The sequence below is a fragment of the Oncorhynchus gorbuscha genome, linkage group LG02 (assembly GCF_021184085.1).
Source record: "Oncorhynchus gorbuscha isolate QuinsamMale2020 ecotype Even-year linkage group LG02, OgorEven_v1.0, whole genome shotgun sequence".
NCBI classification, from domain to species: domain Eukaryota; kingdom Metazoa; phylum Chordata; class Actinopteri; order Salmoniformes; family Salmonidae; genus Oncorhynchus; species Oncorhynchus gorbuscha.
In genome coordinates this window covers 109,705,419-109,728,173 of record NC_060174.1, presented here as the reverse complement: position 1 = coordinate 109,728,173, position 22,755 = coordinate 109,705,419, and the positions used below count along the sequence as shown (strand labels likewise).

Here is a 22,755-nt window from a genome sequence, read left to right as displayed (position 1 = left end):
AGAAACAGACCAGGTGATTAGAAACAGACCAGGTGAAAGCTGAGCTAGTCTGATGAGCTTCATTGCCCTGATTAGAAACAGACCAGGTGAAAGCTAAGCTAGTCTAATGAGCTTCATTGCCCTGATTAGAAACAGACCAGGTGAAAGCTGAGCTAGTCTAATGAGCTTCATTGCACCATATTGTTTCAATTGTCAAGTCTCTTCCCATTGACTTTGCCACTGCACTTTATAAACTATTGCCCAGTTCCAAATCATTCAAATCATACAGCAAGTGTTGTGCTACCATAAAAATAAAACATCAGAATTGAAATGATAGTTCCACGGTTGAGGCCACAGAAGAGAATGGATATTTAAGCAAATCGAGATACAGATTTGGCCTGACAGGAGAGTGGCGCCATCTAGAGGCACCAAACAATACTACCACTTCACAGGCACAATCTACTGTACGGAGTCTTCGTCATGTTCTCAGTCATCAGCAACACCACGGTCAACAACCCTCTGCAGAGATGCAGTTGACATAAAATGTACACGCCAGTGGGCGTTTACTCGATTCAACAAAATGCCTCTTTCAGATAGAGATGTTATTATTCAACAGGTTTGTATATATATATATATATGCTAGCACACCTTGCAGCCCTCTACTACGACTGTCCATAGTCTCACGTGATCATCTTTCCAAATCTCATCCGCTGGATGTGAGAAGCCTGAGATTGAGGCTTTGACCACCATTAAAAAAAACAGCAACATAAAAACCACCAAGGATTAGTGACAACATTTTTATTGGGCAGCTTTGTACAGTGATCATCATGCGTGTCTGAAAAGGCACCAGATAGTTAAACCCCCCCCAATCCAGTTCTCCACTAACCCCACAGGACATAAGTAGTGAACTACATAAGAAGCCATTTCAGACATAGTGTATAATCCATGCTCACAGCGTAGAAGACAGACCCCATATTACAGACAAAAGCAGTGCTAGGACCAATGTGTACAGACAAGAGTAAATATATATACCCCCCCCAATCAACCCCGAGCCACAACCTCCTAGTGCACTTCATTAGATCCATCCTCAACGTCAGCTGTGTCCCTGAGTTGAAAGCCCTCCCGATTCCACCTTCAGAGGAGAGCTTCCCAAAAACAGACAACTCATCACTAAAGTCAACGGACAAAGAATTCTCTTAAAAGCCACAGACAATCTTTGTTTTTAGGAAAGCAATCTGACAGATGTCCATGAGGTGCCTTACAGGTTTAGGTAGGGGAATAGGGTAGATGTGGGAGCTTGCAAAGGGGTCTGGGTGGTCTTCAAGCTGTGGCTTGTGGTTCCCAGCAGGGGCAGAGTGTTTACTGGGTAATTCCAATAACACCACAGGCCTGGCGAGCGCCAGCGTTGCCCGTCTTCAGACTCTCCTCATTGCCTCCCTTCCCCAGGTCATCAGCTTTCTCATGGATCTATTGGTATAGAGAGAGGAGATAGAGCATGGAATAGAGGGTAATAGAGGGTAATAGAGGGTAAAACAGCATGACAGACAGATGGGACGAGAACAGAGCTGTGTTCCTGCCTAGTGGACACAGCTTCCTTCCATTTCCTGCCTAGTGGACACAGCTTCCTTCCATTTCCTGCCTAGTGGACACAGCTTCCTTCCATTTCCTGCCTAGTGGACACAGCTTCCTTCCATTTCCTGCCTAGTGGACACAGCTTCCTTCCATTTCCTGCCTAGTGGACACAGCTTCCTTCCATTTCCTGCCTAGTGGACACAACATGCAGCTGCAGGTCAGGCAATGTGTTCTTACCACCATGGTTCTGCCGATGATCGAGAGTGGTCCAGTGAGAGTCAGTATCTTGTCCTGGATGTTGATCTTAGCCACATTGTCAGCTCCTGCTGTCACGTTGCCAAGGTCCCCTATGTGCCTAGCAACAGAGAGAACAGCTGGTCAGAGGAGACTGCTTTCCAATAGTTTAACCCCTACGTGAACATTGTAGCAAAACAAAAAGAGACAAGTAAGAAATTGTTAGCACAGCTGAAAATTGTTCTGATTAAATAAGCAATACAACTGGCCTTCAGACTAGTTGAGTATCTGGAGCATCAGCATTTGTGGGTTTGATTACAGGCTCAAAATGGCCAGAAACAAATAACTTTCTGAGACTCGTCAGTCTATTCTTGTTCTGAGATTTGAAGGCCATGTGAGAAATTACCAAGAAACTGAAGATCTCGTACAACGCTGTGTCCTCCTCCATACACAGAACAGCACAAACTGGCTCTAACCAGAATAGAAAGAGGAGTGGGAGGCCCCGGTGCACAACTGAGCATGAGGTACATTAGTGTCTAGTTTGAGAAACAGATGCCTCACAAGTCCTCAACTGGCAGCTTCATTAAATAGAACCTGCAAAACACCAGTCTCAACGTCAACAGTGAAGAGGCGACTCCGGGATGCTGGCCTTCTAGGCAGAGTTCCTCTGTCCAGTCTATTCTTTTGCCCAGCTTAATCTTTTTATTGGCCAGTCTGCCTAGAAGGGGTGAAAGTAATATATTTAAATATCCATCTCTGGGGAAGGGTACCAAGAAAATGGCTGCAGCATTTGAGGTCATCAAGAACAGTGGCCACCATCATTCTTAAATATAGAAGTTTGAAACCACCAAGACTCTTCCTATAGCTGGCCGCCCGGACAAACTGAGGAATCCTCTGTGGAGATGGAAGAACCTTCCAGAAGGACAACCATCTCTGCAGCACTCCACCAAATCAGGCCGTTATGGTAGAGTGGCCAGACGGAAGCCACGTGGTAAAAGACAGCCTTGGAGTTTGCCAAAAGGTACCTAAAAAGGACTGACAGAAACAAGATTCTCTGGTCTGATGAAACAAGATTGAGCTCTTTGGCTTTAAATGTGATGCGTCACATCTGGAGGAAACCTGGCACCATCCCTACGGTGAAGCATGGTGGTGGCAGCATCATCATGTTGTGGGGATGTTTTTCAGCAGCAGGGACTGAGAGACTAGTCAGGCTCCTTGATGAAACCCTGCTCCAGAGCGATCAGGGGTGAAGGTTCACCTTCCAACAGGACAACCACCCTAAGCACACAGCCAAGACAACACAGGAGTGGCTTCGGGACTACTCTGAATGTCCTTGAGTAGCCCAGCCAGAGCCCGGACTTGAACCCGAGCCAACATCTGAAAATAGCTGTGCAGCAACGCTCCCCATTCAGCCTGAGAGCTTGAGAGGATCTGCAGAGAAGAATGGGAGAAACTCCCCAAATACAGGTGCTTCAAAGTACTGAGTAAAGGGTGTCAAAACTAATGTCAAATGCTGGATTTCTATGTTTGTATTTTATACATTTCTACAAACCTGGTTCTCTCATTTGGGGGGGCACTGCGATGCCGCTATGGGGGCACTGCGATGCCGCTATGGGGGCACTGCGATGCCGCTATGGGGGCACTGCGATGCCGCTATGGGGGCACTGCGATGCCGCTATGGGGGGGCACTGCGATGCCGCTATGGGGGCACTGCGATGCCGCTATGGGGGGCACTGCGATGCCGCTATGGGGGGCACTGCGATGCCGCTATGGGGGGCACTGCGATGCCGCTATGGGGGGCACTGCGATGCCGCTATGGGGGGCACTGCGATGCCGCTATGGGGGGCACTGCGATGCCGCTATGGGGGGCACTGCGATGCCGCTATGGGGGGCACTGCGATGCCGCTATGGGGGGCACTGCGATGCCGCTATGGGGGGCACTGCGTGTAGATTGAAGGGGGAAACTTACTTAATCAATTTTATAATAAGGCTGTAAAGTAACAAAATGTGGACAAGGTCAAGGGGTCTGAATACTTTACGAATGCACAATTTGTCAATCTACTATCTCCTACAGTAGAAAAGTATAGCTATTCTATTGGTCAGCTTGTTGACCAATAGAATAGCACTGGGACAGTTGTGGGATGATGGATCCCAGAATCATATGAGAAGGCATGGAAGTTAACCTGTAGACTGATAGGCATAACCAGTGAAATGTATTCAATGGTTTCTACATCAATGAACAGATCACATATTAATGGAATTTCCTCTCCCGGACAATTGGCCTGCGCAAATCTTTTAATGTTTGGGGGCCCAAAGTCAGCCAATGGACACCCTTGCATATAGCCACGTCATTGACCTGGTGCTCCCTGCCTATAGCCACGTCATTGACCTGGTGCTCCCTGCCTATAGCCACGTCATTGACCTGGTGCTCCCTGCCTATAGCCACGTCATTGACCTGGTGCTCCCTGCCTATAGCCACGGACCTGGTGCTCCCTGCCTATAGCCACGTCATTGACCTGGTGCTCCCTGCCTATAGCCACGTCATTGACCTGGTGCTCCCTGCCTATAGCCACGTCATTGACCTGGTGCTCCCTGCCTATAGCCACGTCATTGACCTGGTGCTCCCTGCCTATAGCCACGTCATTGACCTGGTGCTCCCTGCCTATAGCCACGTCATTGACCTGGTGCTCCCTGCCTATAGCCACGTCATTGACCTGGTGCTCCCTGCCTATAGCCACGTCATTGACCTGGTGCTCCCTGCCTATAGCCACGTCATTGACCTGGTGCTCCCTGCCTATAGCCACGTCATTGACCTGGTGCTCCCTGCCTATAGCCACGTCATTGACCTGGTGCTCCCTGCCTATAGCCACGTCATTGACCTGGTGCTCCCTGCCTATAGCCACGTCATTGACCTGGTGCTCCCTGCCTATAGCCACGTCATTGACCTGGTGCTCCCTGCATATAGCCACGTCATTGACCTGGTGCTCCCTGCCTATAGCCACGTCATTGACCTGGTGCTCCCTGCATATAGCCACGTCATTGACCTGGTGCTCCCTGCATATAGCCCGTCATTGACCTGGTGCTCCCTGCATATAGCCAGGTCATTGACCTGGTACTTCCTGTATATAGCCATATTTTTATTCAGTGCATTTTATTCCTTGTGTCAATATTTCATTTTTGTTTTTTACTATTTAAAAGGACCCCATAAGCAAACAATTCACTAAATCTATACCTGTTCCCAAACATTGGACAATTACAATTTGACTCCGAAGTAGAAGACATTAACCAAATTAAGAGCTATCCCCTCAATGCTGCTGCTCATGCAGCACCGATAACGCCATGGTCCAACTCCACGAGTGATAAGGCCAGACTCACCTGACATCATCGTTGGGTCCTCCGTGGGTCTTGTTGTGGGGGTTGAAGTGGGGTCCCGCACTCATGCAGCCGTTGGTGTTGTCTCCGAAGGCGTGGACGTGGAAGCCATGCTCCCCCGGGGCCAGACCTGTAATCTCCCCGGTCAGCTTCACTGGAGCATCTTCACCCTGATAACAGAGAGACCGCGCCACAGGGTGACCTACACAGAGAGACCGCGCCACAGGGTGACCTACACAGAGAGACCGCGCCACAGGGTGACCTACACAGAGAGACCGCGCCACAGGGTGACCTACACAGAGAGACCGCGCCACAGGGTGACCTACACAGAGAGACCGCGCCACAGGGTGACCTACACAGAGAGACCGCGCCACAGGGTGACCTACAGAGAGACCCCGCGACAGGGTGACCCACAGGGTGACCTACAGGGTGACCTACAGAGAGACCGCGCCACAGGGTGACCTATACAGAGAGACCCCGCCACAGGGTGACCCACAGGGTGACCTACAGAGAGACCGCGCCACAGGGTGACCGCGCCACAGGGTGACCTACAGAGAGACCCCGCCACAGGGTGACCTACAGAGAGACCCCGCCACAGGGTGACCTACAGAGAGACCCCGCCACAGGGTGACCTACAGAGAGACCCCGCCACAGGGTGACCTACAGAGAGACCCCGCCACAGGGTGACCTACAGAGAGACCCCGCCACAGGGTGACCTACAGAGAGACCCGCCACAGGGTGACACAGGGTGACCTACAGAGAGACCCCCACAGGGTGACCTACAGGGTGACCTACAGAGAGACCCCGCCACAGGGTGACCTACAGAGAGACCCCGCCACAGGGTGACCTACAGAGAGACCGCGCCACAGGGTGACCTACAGAGAGACCGCGCCACAGGGTGACCTACAGAGAGACCGCGCCACAGGGTGACCTACAGAGAGACCCCGCCACAGGGTGACCTACAGAGAGACCACGCCACAGGGTGACCTACAGAGAGACCACGCCACAGGGTGACCTACAGAGAGACCACGCCACAGGGTGACCTACAGAGACCAGTGATAACGAACGATGGAAGGCACAGGCGATGCACTGGAACCACAGAGCAAACACACATTGAAGACAGAGTAAAACACTGAAGACTAGAGAATGGGGTTTGAAGAGACCGTTGCAATTAGCATATCAATGAGCCCTGAGTTACACTGGAATAGCACCTACAAAACCAAGATGTGTAGCCAGCTAGTTGTTACGCTACTTCTGACATTGAGGGATCAACTCAACTACACAGTCAGTTGTCCACACGGCTAACTGTAGTTGACCGCAGTAGACCAACACGCCAGATCAGGTTCAAGGGGAAATGAAAATGGGAGCCAAGGCAGAAAGACTCTAGCCTGGCCCCAGATCTGTTTTTGTCAAGCCAACATTGCATGATAATTCCATAGGTGTGGGTGAGAGAGCAGAAACAGACTGGCACTCGGCAGCATTTGATACTCTGATTGGTTAGAGATGATCCAATCACTGATTGATTGTTATCATAATGAAGTGTTGTACATCAGGACATTCCCCACCATAAAACTTAACCAAGAGACCACAGCCTGTCATTTCCAATGGGAACACAATTAGTCATAGTGGGCAGAGCCAAGCACAAGCAGGCAATATCCCATTGGCCAGTTCTAGCATGCATCTGCATATTTCCATTAACGAACACCTATGAAGTACACATGCAATAACTCAATTCACCTTTACACTCCTAAATCTAGCAATAAAAAAATAAAAAATAAACTTTGGGAAAGGGTAAAGTCCACAAAAACATTTAAAGAGTTTACTGTTCATAACAGATCCTAGTTTTAGGAACAGAACTATATCTGGATAAGAGCGTCTGCTAAATGACTTAAATGTAAATGAGATAAAATGTTACATCGTTGAGGCCATGTGCAGAATATCGGCCAAAATCCCCATCTCCTCCCACTGGGCATCCGCCCACTACCACATTTGGTAGAGAGCTAAACGCCAAGCTGATGCTTCACATTCATACACCCGGTGAAGTATCCGTCTCATTGTTAACCCCTACACTATTTTAAAAGTACACTTCAATGGAGGGAGCGCCCCAAGGATCCCAGATTGCACGGACCTTTTTTGACGTCTCACATACGTCAATGATGACAGTCTCATCATGTCCTATTCAAAACACATTTACTAATGTCAGACATAAGCCAACATTCGTGTAGTGTCCCAGATTAATTTCTGGGGTGAAATCCTACGGGCTAGGATCAGTAAAAATAGGTACTCGTGTCGTTTGAGCCGGTCGAGACCGCACTTAATAGATGTTCCGTACCACAAACCCCGGTCGGATCTCGCGATAACTGTCTGACGTCACAGATGTTTGATCTTGAATGTTGTAGGAGCAGAAGTACAACGCGATTGGACAAGGACTGCGGCTAATAGCCAATGAGCATTCAGCCTGTGAGACCAAAACAAGGATGGCTTAGAGACCAAGGCCACATGCACCGTGTGGACAAAGGACACTGCCTTTTCAATGGACGAGGCCGTTTTACAGTTAGACAGAGTTTCATATTTTAGCCCACTTATTTCATTTAACCAGGTAACCAATTATTATTTACAGACGGCCTGGGAACAGACTGCCTTGTTCAGGGACACAATGACACATTTGTACCTTGTCAGCTCGGGGATTCAATTTAAATCAAATGTATTCATGAAGCCCTTCTTACACCAGCTGATATGTCAAAGTGCTGTACAGAAACACAGCCTATAAAACCCCAAACAGCAAGCAATGTAGATGCAGAGTCTAGCAACACAGATGTAGAAGCACGGTCGAGCAACACAGATGTAGAAGCACGGTCGAGCAACACAGATGTAGAAGCACGGTCGAGCAACACAGATGTAGAAGCACGGTCGAGCAACACAGATGTAGAAGCACGGTCGAGCAACACAGATGTAGAAGCACGGTCGAGCAACATGGCAACCTTTCTGCACATAAGAAGTAGCTCTGTTTGCGTGTCGGCATGTTTTCCCTTTGACAGAGAACCGCAGAACAGGATCACCTCTGGAAGCGTCCTGGGGTTGAGAATGACCAGATCTAAAGCTTTACGTCAAGGTAAAATGTGAACACGTCCAAGTTGTAACGCGAGTTAGGTCTTAAAGCAAGCTAAAAACAACGTTACATAAATTCGCTGGAAGAGTTTTGATATAAAAACAAGTTAACTAGCATTGTTAAGTGTTGTCATGTTAAACGGATTTGTAAATGAACGCTATCTAATTGATAAGGACACCCGCAGACAGTCAGAATTATGTGCCAAATTAATATGTTCTGCAAAAGTCAAAATACAGGCTTCTATTTTTCCCGGAATAATGACATACTTTACCTCCTGCTCAAAGAATACGGTCCCGGTAACATCACCGGTTCCTGTCAGCACGCAAACAGCCTTCAGCACCATCTCTGCAAGTTCACAAGGTCCGTGTGTCACAGAAAGACCTCAAGTGCGAATGTAGAGCTTTATTAATGAAAGAGAGTTCATTTGTTCCAATCAGCGTGCAGGGGATGGGTGAGCAGAGATCTGATTGGCAGGCAAGGACACTACCGGAACTGCGCAGTACGCAGATTCAACAGAGACAACCTTCTAATTATCAAACCGCACATAGAAATCAAAGAATGGTCTAGTGACGTTTTTCAATATGAATGAATCAAGTCTATAAAAATGTGTTTTTATGTGTCTCTCCATAGGTTAGAAATCACGTGGTTCATTTTTTTTTTTTTTTTTTAAACATCCAAATCTACAGCTGACCTCCAGGTAAAATTGTTGCAGCTCAAAAAGTTGTCACTGGTCAAATGTATAATTTCAGAGGCTTTTAATCCCAAGGCTCTGCTATAGACTAGCGTCCTGTCCAGAGAGCGTCCTGTCCAGAGAGCTTCCTGTTCAGAGATCTTCCTGTCCAGAGAGCTTCCTGTCCAGAGAGCTTCCTGTCCAGAGAGCTTCCTGTCCAGAGAGCGTCCTGTCCAGAGAGCTTCCTGTCCAGAGATCTTCCTGTCCAGAGAGCGTCCTGTCCAGAGAGCTTCCTGTCCAGAGAGCGTCCTGTCCAGAGAGCGTCCTGTCCAGAGAGCTTCCTGTCCAGAGATCTTCCTGTCCAGAGAGCTTCCTGTCCAGAGAGCTTCCTGTCCAGAGAGCGTCCTGTCCAGAGAGCTTCCTGTCCAGAGAGCGTCCTGTCCAGAGAGCTTCCTGTCCAGAGAGCGTCCTGTCCAGAGAGCGTCCTGTCCAGAGAGCGTCCTGTCCAGAGAGCTTCCTGTCCAGAGAGCGTCCTGTCCAGAGAGCGTCCTGTCCAGAGAGCGTCCTGTCCAGAGAGCGTCCTGTCCAGAGAGCGTCCTGTCCAGGGGGTGTACTTGTACATCAAGCTGCCTCACACTACAGAAACAGGAGGCTCCTGCCCTTGCTCCTCTGCACCCCAGTATCTCTACTTGCACATTCATCTACTGCACATCTACCATTCCAGTGTTTAATTGCTATATTGTAATTACTTCACCACCATGGCCTATTTATTGCCTTAACTCCCTTATCTTACCTCATTTACACTCACTGTATATAGACTTGTTTTTCTATTGTATTATTGACTGTATGTTTGTTTTACTCCATGTGTAACTCTGTGTTGTTGTAAGTGTCGAACTGCTTTGCTTTATCTTGGCCAGGTCACAGTTGTAAATGAGAACTTGTTCTCAACTTGCCTACCCGGTTAAATAAAGGTGAAATATTTTTTTTAAATGAGCTGGTCTGGATCAGATGAAGCTACTTTACAGTTCTATACAGTATGAACAGAGTGTACAGGTATCAGACCCACAACTCCAGTGTTGTAACACAGGATCAGGAATAAGCTATTTATAGGGTGTGGATTAGGAAATTCTTTGTCAATATATTCTGTCTCTATTGTTTGTCAATATTCTATATTCTGTCTGTATTCTGTTGTCTATATTCTATATTCTGTCTGTATTCTGTTGTTTATATTCTATATTCTGTCTATATTCTGTTGTCTATATTCTGTCTGTATTATGTTGTTTATATTCTATATTCTGTCTGTATTCTGTTGTTTATATTCTATATTCTGTCTATATTCTGTTGTCTATATTCTATATTCTGTCTGTATTGTTTGTGTTTATTCTGCAGTCTATATTCTATAATCTGTCTGTATTCTGTTGTCTATATTCTATAATCTGTCTGTATTCTGTTGTCTATATTCTATATTCTGTCTGTATTCTGTTGTCTATATTCTGTCTGTTTTCTGTTGTCTATATTCTATATTCTGTCTGTATTCTGTTGTCTATATTCTATATTCTGTCTGTATTGTTTGTCTATATTCTATATTCTGTCTGTATTGTTTGTCTATATTCTATAATCTGTCTGTATTGTTTGTCTATATTCTATAATCTGTCTGTATTGTTTGTCTTTATTCTGTTGTCTATATTCTATAATCTGTCTGTATTGTTTGTCTGTATTCTGTCTGTATTCTGTTGTCTATATTCTATAATCTGTCTGTATTGTTTGTCTATATTCTGTTGTCTATATTCTATAATCTGTCTGTATTGTTTGTCTATATTCTATAATCTGTCTGTATTGTTTGTCTATATTCCGTCTGTATTTGATGGATCTGCAACTGGATCCTGGACTTCCTGACGGGCCGCCCCCAGGTGGAAAGGGTAACAGTGGTAGACCTGATCACCAACAACGATGAGACAGCCTATAAGGAGGAGGTCAGAGACCTGACCGTGTGGTGCCAGGACAACAACCTCTCCCTCAACATAATCAAGACCAAGGAGATGATTGTGAACTGCAGGAAAAGGACCGAACATGCCCCCATTCTCACCCACGGGGCTGTAGTGGAGCAGGTTGAGAGCTTCAAGTTCCTTGGCGTCCACATCAACAACAAACTAGTACGGTCCAAACACACCAAGACAGTCGTGAAGAGGGACAGTTCCCTGGTGTCCACATCACTGTAACAAAGTGAAAATGTAGTTTCCATCAACCTTGGGCGCAAAATGTAGATATCAAAGAACGCAGCAGTTTGCGGGTGAAGCCATTCAATCCAGGAAAAGGGGTGTTTTTAAATAAAGTTTCCTTTCATTATGTGCTACTGAATTAATACAAATATATATTTGCTGCCATTGCAGTAAGGTTGGTAATATGAGAGGTCTTCCGACATTACATTACTTGTATTATTTTCTTTGAAAGAACAACTAGTGGGTTTTGAGTGCTTCTCCCCTATTTGGGAAGTTGGTCTGCCCCCTCCTCAGTCTGAGAGAGAGAGGTTCATGTGTGCTTCCTCTGTATATAAAAACGGTTTAAAACAGTATAACACAATAATGTTTTTGGAAAACTGGTTCATATATCCTAAAGTCAATAGCAAATGTGACTATGTATATATTTATTTTGCCGTTAATGTATCGGAAGAGCTATTTCAGCAAGTGAACCACGTCTTTGCTGTCTATAACTAGCCATGTTAACGACGAGCTAACTAGCACCGTTGGTCTCTGCACGACAATGTCTCGCTAGCTATGTTGTTGGATCCTGTATTTTACATTATAGCCAGTAGATATATATGATTAAATATCATCTGATGTTGGTTGTGTGAGGTGTCTGCATTTGTGCACTGGAGCATCATTATGAGATGAAACAACTGCTTGCTACTTGCCTGTTTGTGTGTGATGAGAACTGAGTAACATGGTGTGACCTGCATGTTGCAAAACTGTAGATAACAGCCCAGCAGATGCTTTGTCCTTGTGTTTGTGTGTAACAATAATTGAGCACATGGTGTGACTTGCTGTATCTTACAAAGTTGTGATAGGGAGGGGTGGTCATCACGAGGTTTAACTGAGATGGAAAAATACTGAACAACACAATAGCAGGAACTGAGCAACTGTTATAACTAGGGGGTGATACCAGAACAGTAAGAATCTATACATCGATGGAGGGAGGACTCCAAGGAGGCGGGGACCTGCCTGAGCGCCTGCGATAGGCTGGGCAAGTCTAAACCACGCCCAGTCTCTACTGTGATAGGCCAACAGACGGGTTGGAACTGTCTATCACAGTATAAAGAATACAGTTTCCCTACATCCCGTCAGTTCTCTGTTCTGCCCTGCGTGGTATCACAGTATAAAGAATACAGTTTCCCTACATCCCGTCAGTTCTCTGTTCTGCCCTGCGTGGTATCACAGTGAGCCCGAATATACGAACGTTGCATTTGCCATTTATTACTTAGCTAATAAAAAATACATAGTATAAAATCATCGGTGACTCATTGTTATATTTATCCTGATACCAGATTCGAATTTACGCAACCCTAACAATGTTTATTTTCTTACTACCTTAAAAGGTTTATATAAAAAGAGTTGTACTTGTGCTGTGTATTTATGGATGAATATCACTTCACATTGAGGACATGTATCATTACTACCAGATATCTTGTGTTCTACCTAACCAGTGAACGTGTGGCTGTGACCGTCCTGCCAATTCCTGTCATCACTGTTTTATATATTTTACTGCAGATAAAAACCGAGTTAACCTGAAGTGTGGGTGTCCGTGGGGGGGGGGGGATACGTGGAGTTGGTTACATCACCTAACAAACTAACATGGTCAGGGTATGGGTCAGGTATGGATCAGGGTATGGGTCAGGTATGGATCAGGTATGGATCATGGATCAGGGATGGATCAGGGATGGATCAGGGTATGGGTCAGGGTATGGATCAGGGATGGATCAGGGATGGATCAGGGTATGGGTCAGGTATGGGTCAGGGTATGGATCAGGGTATGGATCAGGGTATGGATCAGGTATGGATCAGGTATGGGTCAGGGTATGGGTCAGGGTATGGGTCAGGTATGGATCAGGGATGGACCAGGGATGGATCAGGGTATGGGTCAGGGTATGGATCAGGGATGGATCAGGGTATGGGTCATGTATGGATCAGGTATGGGTCAGGGTATGGGTCAGGGTATGGGTCAGGGGGCATGGATCAGGGTATGGGTCAGGTATGGATCAGGGATGGATCAGGGATGGATCAGGGTATGGGTCAGGGTATGGATCAGGGATGGATCAGGGTATGGGTCAGGTATGGATCAGGTATGGGTCAGGGTATGGGTCAGGGTATGGGTCAGGATATGGGTCAGGGCATGGATCAGGTATGGGTCAGGGTATGGGTCAGGGATGGATCAGGGTATGGGTCAGGGATGGGTCAGGGTATGGATCAGGGTCAGGGCATGGATCAGGGTATGGGTCAGGTATGGGTCAGGTATGGGTCAGGGCATGGGTCAGGGCATGGGTCAGGGTATGGGTCAGGTATGGGTCAGGTATGGGTCAGGGCATGGATCAGGGTATGGGTCAGGTATGGGTCAGGTATGGGTCAGGGTATGGGTCAGGGCATGGGTCAGGGTATGAGTCAGGGCATGGATCAGGGTATGGATCAGGGTATGGGTCAGGGTATGGGTCAGGTATAGGTCTGGGTATGGGTCAGGGCATGGATCAGAGTATGGGTCAGGGGGTCTAGGTATGGGTCAGGTATGGGTCAGGGTATGGGTCAGGGTATGGATCAGGGTATGGGTCAGGGTATGGGTCAGGGTATGGGTCAGGGTATGGGTCAGGTATGGGTCAGGGTATGGGTCAGGGTATGGGTCAGGTATGGGTCAGGGTATGGGTCAGGGTATGGTTCATTTCCTTGGTGTCCACATCACCAACAAACTAACATGGTCCAAGCACTCCAAGACAGTTGTGAAGAGGGCACGACAAAACCTATTCCCTCTCAGGAGACTGAAAAGATTTGGCATGGGTCCTCAGATCCTCAAAAGGTTCTACAGCTGCACCATCGAGAGCATCCCATTCTGACTGGTTGCGTCACTGCCTAGTATGGCAACTGCTCGGCCTCCGACCGCAAGGCTCTACATAGGGTAGTGCGTACAGCCCAGTACATCACAGGGCTCTACATAGGGTAGTGCGTATGACCCAGTACATCACAGGGCTCTACATAGGGTAGTGCGTACAGCCCAGTACATCACAGGGCTCTACATAGGATAGTGGGTAGGGCCCAGTACATCACAGGGCTCTACATAGGGTAGTGCGTACGGCCCTGTACATCACAGGGCTCTACATAGGGTAGTGCGTACGGCCCTGTACATCACAGGGCTCTACATAGGGTAGTGCGTATGACCCAGTACATCACAGGGCTCTACATAGGGTAGTGCGTAAAGCCCTGTACATCACAGGGCTCTACATAGGGTAGTGCGTAAAGCCCTGTACATCACAGGGCTCTACATAGGGTAGTGCGTACGGCCCAATACATCACAGGGCTCTACATAGGGTAGTGCGTACAGCCCAATACATCACAGGGCTCTACATAGGGTAGTGTGTACGGCCCAATACATCACAGGGCTCGACGCTAACTTTTTTCCCAAGGAGTACATGTGCTCCTAAATTTTAAAAATTAATTTAGGAGTGAAAAATGTAACACAGTTTTTTAACAAACAATTTAAAACATACATATTTATACTGCGTGTGTACTAAGGGGGACCACATCTGTGCAACAGCATATACCACCAAAATAATCACACATTGACCCGACAAGACGCGAAGGATGTCAGATGTCCAGCTGCTGTTGTATGTCGGCCGTCTGGCTTAGAGGTCAGCCAACGGTCCACGGCAGGATCCACAACTCCTCGACAGAAGACCCCTCCAGGCTGATCCTCATCAGGTCTTCTGTGGTGGAGACCCCCAGGGCAGCCATTTAACAGTCTAGGCAACTCATATCGCTGCATGTAGGCTATTACGGTATGGTCCAAAGTAACTTTGTAACTGCTAATAGAATATAATAGCCTTGTAATATCAGTCATATTGAAGATATATATGGCTGACATACATAGCGTACCTGGCTGGTTCATTCATCACTACAATACAACTTCGGGTATTGAAGAAATCATTGTTGAGATCGTAATATATAAGTCTACCAATAGATGGCGCCACATTCTTGTTTTAGCTCCATATTTGGTCGTCTTGTCTGATTTCGTCAGTGTCTAGACAGCAAGGTCCAGGAGACAAAGCAAGGTGGTAGCCACTATGGCAATGTGCTGAGCTGACACTTTGCAGCAGACAGAAAAATTAAATAGTACATTTCTTAGGCTATAAATGACAAGAATAATTAAATGATTTAGTTTTTTCCCAAAACATTTAACAAAATGAACTAGCAAAATATGGTAAAAACAACAACAACATTTTTAACCGTTCTCTAACAACCTTCCGCCCAAAATATGGTAATTTCATTGATTGATTGATCATGATTTGCACCATGGCAACGCCTCTTGTTGTCTTAAAATGCTTTTCCTGCAGACAGTGACCTCATAGGTGGAAAATTATTCATATTTTTCCTAATGAATAAAGATTATTTCTTTTTATTGTGACAAAAATACGGTATTTCTATGCTAAACAGTTTTGCTTATCAAGTGTAATGTTGGGATGTAACCCCCAAATGGAATAGATTTCAACACTATATCTGACAGGTGTGTGAGGGAATAGATTTCAACACTATATCTGACAGGTGTGTGAGGGAATAGATTTCAACACTATATCTGACAGGTGTGTGAGGGAATAGATTTCAACACTATATCTGACAGGTGTGTGAGGGAATAGATTTCAACACTATATCTGACACCGTACAGGTGTGTGAGGGAATAGATTTCAACACTATATCTGACACCGTACAGGTGTGTGAGGGAATAGATTTCAACACTATATCTGACAGGTGTGTGAGGGGATAGATTTCAACACTATATCTGACACCGTACAGGTGTGTGAGGGAATAGATTTCAACACTATATCTGACACCGGTGTGTGAGGGAATAGATTTCAACACTATATCTGACAGGTGTGTGAGGGGATAGATTTCAACACTATATCTGACACTGTACAGGTGTGTGAGATGTATACTTTTGTTTCAAGCACACTGAAACACACTGCAGTGAATTAAGTGTAAATCACAGTCCACAGAAACTGGGACTCGATAGTCCTGATAAACCCTTTAAGTGTTGACAGACTGATAATCCCTTTAAGTGTTGACAGACTGATAAACCCTTTAAGTGTTGACAGACTGATAATCCCTTTCAGTGTTGACAGACTGATAAACCCTTTAAGTGTTGACAGACTGATAATCCCTTTCAGTGTTACATTTACATTTACATTTAAGTCATAATCCCTTTCAGTGTTGACAGACATCCAGTGGGACAGTCAAACAATCATCTAAAACTTAGGGGTTGAGAGGGATTACAACCTATCCTAGATTCCTTAAAGATGGGGTTTCAAAGGTGGTGATTGACTCCGCTGTCCTGGCGTCGTGAGGGAGTTTGTTCCACCATTGTGTTGACAGACTGATAATCCCTTTCAGTGTTGACAGACTGATAATCCCTTTCAGTGTTGACAGACTGATAAATCCTTTAAGTGTTGACAGACTGATAATCCCTTTAAGTGTTGACAGACTGATAATCCCTTTAAGTGTTGACAGACTGATAATCCCTTTAAGTGTTGACAGACTGATAATCCCTTTAAGTGTTGACAGACTGATAATCCCTTTAAGTGTTGAGAGACTGATAAACCCTTTAAGTGTTGACAGACTGATAATCCCTTTAAGTGTTGACAGACTGATAATCCCTTTAAGTGTTGACAGACTGATAATCCCTTTAAGTGTTGAGAGACTGATAAACCCTTTAAGTGTTGACAGACTGATAATCCCTTTAAGTGTTGACAGACTGATAAACCCTTTAAGTGTTGACAGACTGATAATCCCTTTAAGTGTTGACAGACTGATAATCCCTTTAAGTGTTGACAGACTATGATAATCACTTAAAGTGTTGACAGACTGATAATCCCTTAAAGTGTTGACAGACTGATAATCCCTTTCAGTGTTGACAGACTGATAATCCCTTTCAGTGTTGACAGACTATGATAAACCCTTTAAGTGTTGACAGACTGATAAACCCTTTAAGTGTTGACAGACTGATAATCCCTTTAAGTGTTGACAGACTGATAAACCCTTTAAGTGTTGACAGACTGATAAACCCTTTAAGTGTTGACAGACTGATAAACCCTTTAAGTGTTGACAGACTGATAAACCCTTTAAGTGTTGACAGACTGATAAACCCTTTAAGTGTTGACAGACTGATAAACCCTTTAAGTGTTGACAGACTGATAAACCTTTAAGTGTTGACAGACTGATAAACTCTTTAAGTGTTGACAGACTGATAAACCCTTTAAGTGTTAACAGACTGATAAACCTTTAAGTGTTGACAGACTGATAAACCTTTAAGTGTTGACAGACTGATAAACCTTTAAGTGTTGACAGACTATGTGTGTGTTTATAGAGACTGAGCTCATTCCTCTCAGATTAAGAGACCTTCAAAGGGACTCTGTTGCTCTTTGTTCACTTCAATTATCATTAATTCATGAATTAAAAACAGCCTGTTTCTCCACGGTGATGAATAAACGGAGAAAAGGGAAACCGTTTTAGTTTCCCCGCGTGTAACTTCTCTCGTATTGAAGACCAACTCATCTGATGCAAATAGCTGTATCCTTTGCGTTTGACTGCACTGATAACACACTCATAGAAAGACAACACAATGGTTATTGTCTTTAGAATGTAATTTAGAGCAGAACACTGTCATATTTGTCTTGAGACATCACTGTATTAGACAAGCATGTTGGTGTGTAGCTCATTTGGTTATTCGGTACGCAGAGTCTCTCTCCGTGTTATTTTGGTAACAGAGCTGATCGTGTGGAGTGGCGCGTCACAGCCCTTTTACGCAACGTTCAACATCATACATCAACACATTTCTTTGTTCCTAAAAAAATAACATGCAACCCCCCCCACCCCATATTAGCTTAAACATAACACATAACTTACGTTTATAGACTATTCATGGTTAATAACATAGCCTAGTTTACACCACGAGGTTATCTATATTCAAGACACGACTCCTTTGTAGGAGGGGAGGAAGGGTGGCTCTCGCCAAACAGCGAGACAAATCAATAGACTCATTAATCATGATCCATATTCTCGAGCTACCAGGAGTCACCTTCCAATCAGGGAAGAGAGAGAGCCAGGTGATATCATCCCCATATCCAGTCTCCGGAAGAGTTAGACCAGCCTTTGTTTGAGCTGCAGGGGCGGCTACTGTATTTGGAGAGGAGAGAGCCCTTTGAATTGACTTGAGAGGTGTGAGGGGGGTGTGGGGGGGGTCTCACGTCTGCTCCCGCCGCGGTGTCTGATAGGACTTACAGCCCAACCCGGTTACCGAGTCAGAAGCGTTTTCTCACAAACAAGTAACGCCCACCCACTGAACCGGGAAAGTCGCTTCAAACCCGACAGCGTTCTTCAGTCTCAAGTCCAATAACCACCCACCGGAAAGGAACGCTCAGCTCCAGAAAAGATTGATTGAGTGACCGAGAGAGAAGTTTAATGAACAACACAAGGATATTTACACTCCCTTTTAACACATTTTGGCAACTTTTGTAAATATTTAGATATTTATTTCTCAGTCAAGAAGCCTATTTTGATTTCTATTTTCTTTATGAGACCGTTTAAGTGTTTGAACACGTTTGGACGCGTCAAGTTCGGGACAAGCTCTTGGAAAATACGCACACTGCATGTTGACGCGTTGGTTGAACAGGTGGCTCGGATTCCGGTTAAATTGGCCTATATACAATCAACGGGGACAACGGACAGGACGGGCAGACGGGACTTTGTCGGACTTCAGATGCTGCTCACATACCGGACCTGCCAGGTTTAGAGCGCAGGGGACAACGAGAACGGACAGTTGGAAACTTCTCTAAAGGCTGAAAATAAACCGTGCTTTTGTAGTTCGACTGTTGGGAGTTTTTATGACAGCCGCTGGCGTTGACATGGTTGTCGATAGTCCCCGGTTACACGGGGGTAAAGCCCCGGCCTCCACACCGGAGAACGTTGTCCCCGGGAGTAAAGCCCCGGCCTCTACACCGGAGAACGTTGTCCCCGGGAGTAAAGCCCCGGCCTCTACCCCGGAGAACGTTATCCCGGTTTCTCTAGGCAGTCCTGCTGCGGATATCCTCCGTAATTTTTACCACACTAAGCGGGTCGGAAACTACTTGATCGGGAGGAAACTTGGAGAGGGCTCCTTCGCTAAAGTCCGAGAGGGACTTCACGCCATGACTGGAGAGAAGGTAGAGCTAGTTGACCGTTTTTACTGATGCATGAATACTTTTTTTTCCATTTTTCCATGCATGTGGAATGATTATTTTCAGCAAGGGACGAAAAACACTGATTTTTTTTGTCAGGTGACCCATTTTACCAGTCAACTTGATGTGAGGATTTATTCCTGAGTTTGACAACTTTGATAACTGGGTTACAGTACTATTAAAAACTTAGACATTTCACATATAAATAGACACTTCACATATAAATAGACACTTCACATATGAATAGACACTTCACATATGAATAGACATTTCACATATAAATAGACACTTCACATATAAATAGACACTTCACATATAAATAGACACTTCACATATAAATAGACACTTCACATATGAATAGACTCTTCACATATAAATTGACATTTCACATATGAATAGACATTTCACATATAAATAGACACTTCACATATAAATAGACATTTCACATATGAATAGACACTTCACATATAAATAGACACTTCACATATGAATAGACACTTCACATATAAATTGACATTTCACATATGAATAGACATTTCACATATAAATAGACACTTCACATATAAATAGACACTTCACATATAAATAGACACTTCACATATAAATAGACACTTCACATATAAATAGACATTTCACATATAAATAGACACTTCACATATAAATAGACACTTCACATATAAATAGACATTTCACATATAAATAGACACTTCACATATAAATAGACATTTCACATATAAATAGACATTTCACATATAAATAGACATTTCACATAAATAGACACTTCACATATAAATAGACATTTCACATATAAATAGACACTTCACATATAAATAGACACTTCACATATAAATAGACACTTCACATATAAATAGACACTTCACATATAAATAGACATTTCACATATAAATAGACATTTCACATATAAATAGACACTTCACATATAAATAGACAGTTCACATATAAATAGACACTTCACATATGAAGACACGAAACATATAAATAGACACTTCACATATAAATAGACATTTCACATATAAATAGACACTTCACATATAAATAGACATTTCACATATAAATAGACACTTCACATATAAATAGACACTTCACATATAAATAGACACAATGACTGATAGGTCTACTATACAATGACTGATAGGTCTACTATACAATGACTGATAGGTCTACTATACAATGACTGGTAGGTCTACTATACAATGACTGATAGGTCTACTATACAATGACTGATAGGTCTACTATACAATGACTGATAGGTCTACTAGTGACTGATAGGTCTACTATACAATGACTGGTAGGTCTACTAGTGACTGATAGGTCTACTATACAATGACTGATAGGTCTACTATATAATGACTGATAGGTCTACTATATAATGACTGATAGGTCTACTAGTGACTGATAAGTCTACTAGTGACTGATAGGTCTACTAGTGACTGATAGGTCTACTAGTGACTGATAGGTCTACTAGTGACTGATAGGTCTACTAGTGACTGATAGGTCTACTATACAATGACTGGTAGGTCTACTAGTGACTGATAGGTCTACTAGTGACTGATAGGTCTACTATATAATGACTGATAGGTCTACTATACAATGACTGATAGGTCTACTAGTGACTGATAGGTCTACTAGTGACTGATAGGTCTACTATACAATGACTGATAGGTCTACTAGTGACTGATAGGTCTACTATACAATGACTGATAGGTCTACTATATAATGACTGATAGGTCTACTATACAATGACTGATAGGTCTACTAGTGACTGATAGGTCTACTAGTGACTGATAGGTCTACTATACAATGACTGATAGGTCTACTAGTGACTGATAGGTCTACTATATAATGACTGATAGGTCTACTATACAATGACTGATAGGTCTACTATATAATGACTGATAGGTCTACTAGTGACTGATAGGTCTACTATACAATGACTGATAGGTCTACTAGTGACTGATAGGTCTACTATACAATGACTGATAGGTCTACTATACAATGACTGATAGGTCTACTAGTGACTGATAGGTCTACTATACAATGACTGATAGGTCTACTATACAATGACTGATAGGTCTACTATACAATGACTGATAGGTCTACTATACAATGACTGGTAGGTCTAGTAGTGACTGATAGGTCTACTATACAATGACTGATAGGTCTACTAGTGACTGATAGGTCTACTATACAATGACTGGTAGGTCTAGTAGTGACTGATAGGTCTACTATACAATGACTGATAGGTCTAGTAGTGACTGATAGGTCTACTATATAATGACTGATAGGTCTACTATACAATGACTGATAGGTCTACTAGTGACTGATAGGTCTACTATACAATGACTGATAGGTCTACTAGTGACTGATAGGTCTACTATACAATGACTGATAGGTCTATATATAATGACTGATAGGTCTACTATATAATGACTGATAGGTCTACTATACAATGACTGATAGGTCTACTAGTGACTATAGGTCTACTAGCGACTGACTACTAGATAGGTCTACTAGTGACTGATAGGTCTACTATGACTGATAGGTCTACTACTGACTACTATGAATGACTGATAGGTCTACTATACAATGACTGGTATCTAGTAGTGACTGATAGGTCTACTATACAATGACTGATGACTGACTAGGTCTACTATACAATGACTGATAGGTCTACTAGTGACTGATAGGTCTACTATACAATGACTGATAGGTCTACTAGTGACTGATAGGTCTACTATACAATGACTGATAGGTCTACTATACAATGACTGATAGGTCTACTATACAATGACTGATATGTCTACTATACAATGACTGATAGGTCTAATATATAATAACACATGTACTGGTGGAAAGCCTTTAATCTGAGCTGTTAATAACACATCTTAATGTTATCATCTCTGTTTAATGTTATCATCTCTGTTTAATGTTATCATCACTGTTTAATCTGAGCTGTTAAATGACTGATAGGTCTACACACCTTAATGTTATCATCTCTGTTTAATGTTATCATCTCTGTTTAATCTGAGCTGTTAATAACACACCTTAATGTTATCATCTCTGTTTAATGTTATCATCTCTGTTTAATCTGAGCTGTTAATAACACACCTTAATGTTATCATCTCTGTTTAATGTTATCATCTCTGTTTAATCTGAGCTGTTAATAACACACTTTAATGTTATCATCTCTGTTTAATGTTATCATCTCTGTTTAATCTGAGCTGTTAATAACACATTTTAATGTTATCATCTCTGTTTAATGTTATCATCTCTGTTTAATGTTATCATCTCTGTTTAATCTGAGCTGTTAATAACACATTTTAATGTTATCATCTC

General features: G+C 43.9%; 2 protein-coding genes across 2 annotated transcripts in view; one reads left to right on the top strand and one right to left on the bottom strand.

Annotated features, from left to right (window-relative positions):
* Positions 1-761: 761 nt before the first annotated feature.
* LOC124015586 (superoxide dismutase [Cu-Zn]-like) lies at positions 762-8,692 on the bottom strand. The gene is made up of 4 exons (XM_046330931.1): positions 8,538-8,692; positions 5,161-5,327; positions 1,789-1,906; positions 762-1,446 (listed from the first exon to the last, which is right to left on the bottom strand). The coding sequence occupies exons 1-4, from the start codon at positions 8,607-8,609 to the stop codon at positions 1,339-1,341; spliced, it is 465 nt and encodes a 154-aa protein (XP_046186887.1). The 5' UTR covers positions 8,610-8,692; the 3' UTR covers positions 762-1,338.
* A 9,899-nt stretch (positions 8,693-18,591) lies between these two features.
* The window catches only part of LOC123990973 (hormonally up-regulated neu tumor-associated kinase homolog A-like), a 50,709-nt gene continuing 46,545 nt past the window's right edge, over positions 18,592-22,755 (top strand). Inside the window, exon 1 of the mRNA XM_046292042.1 lies at positions 18,592-19,383. Within this exon, the coding sequence (XP_046147998.1) occupies positions 19,066-19,383 (318 nt within the window). The 5' untranslated portion in view covers positions 18,592-19,065. The remainder of the gene's footprint in view (positions 19,384-22,755) is intronic.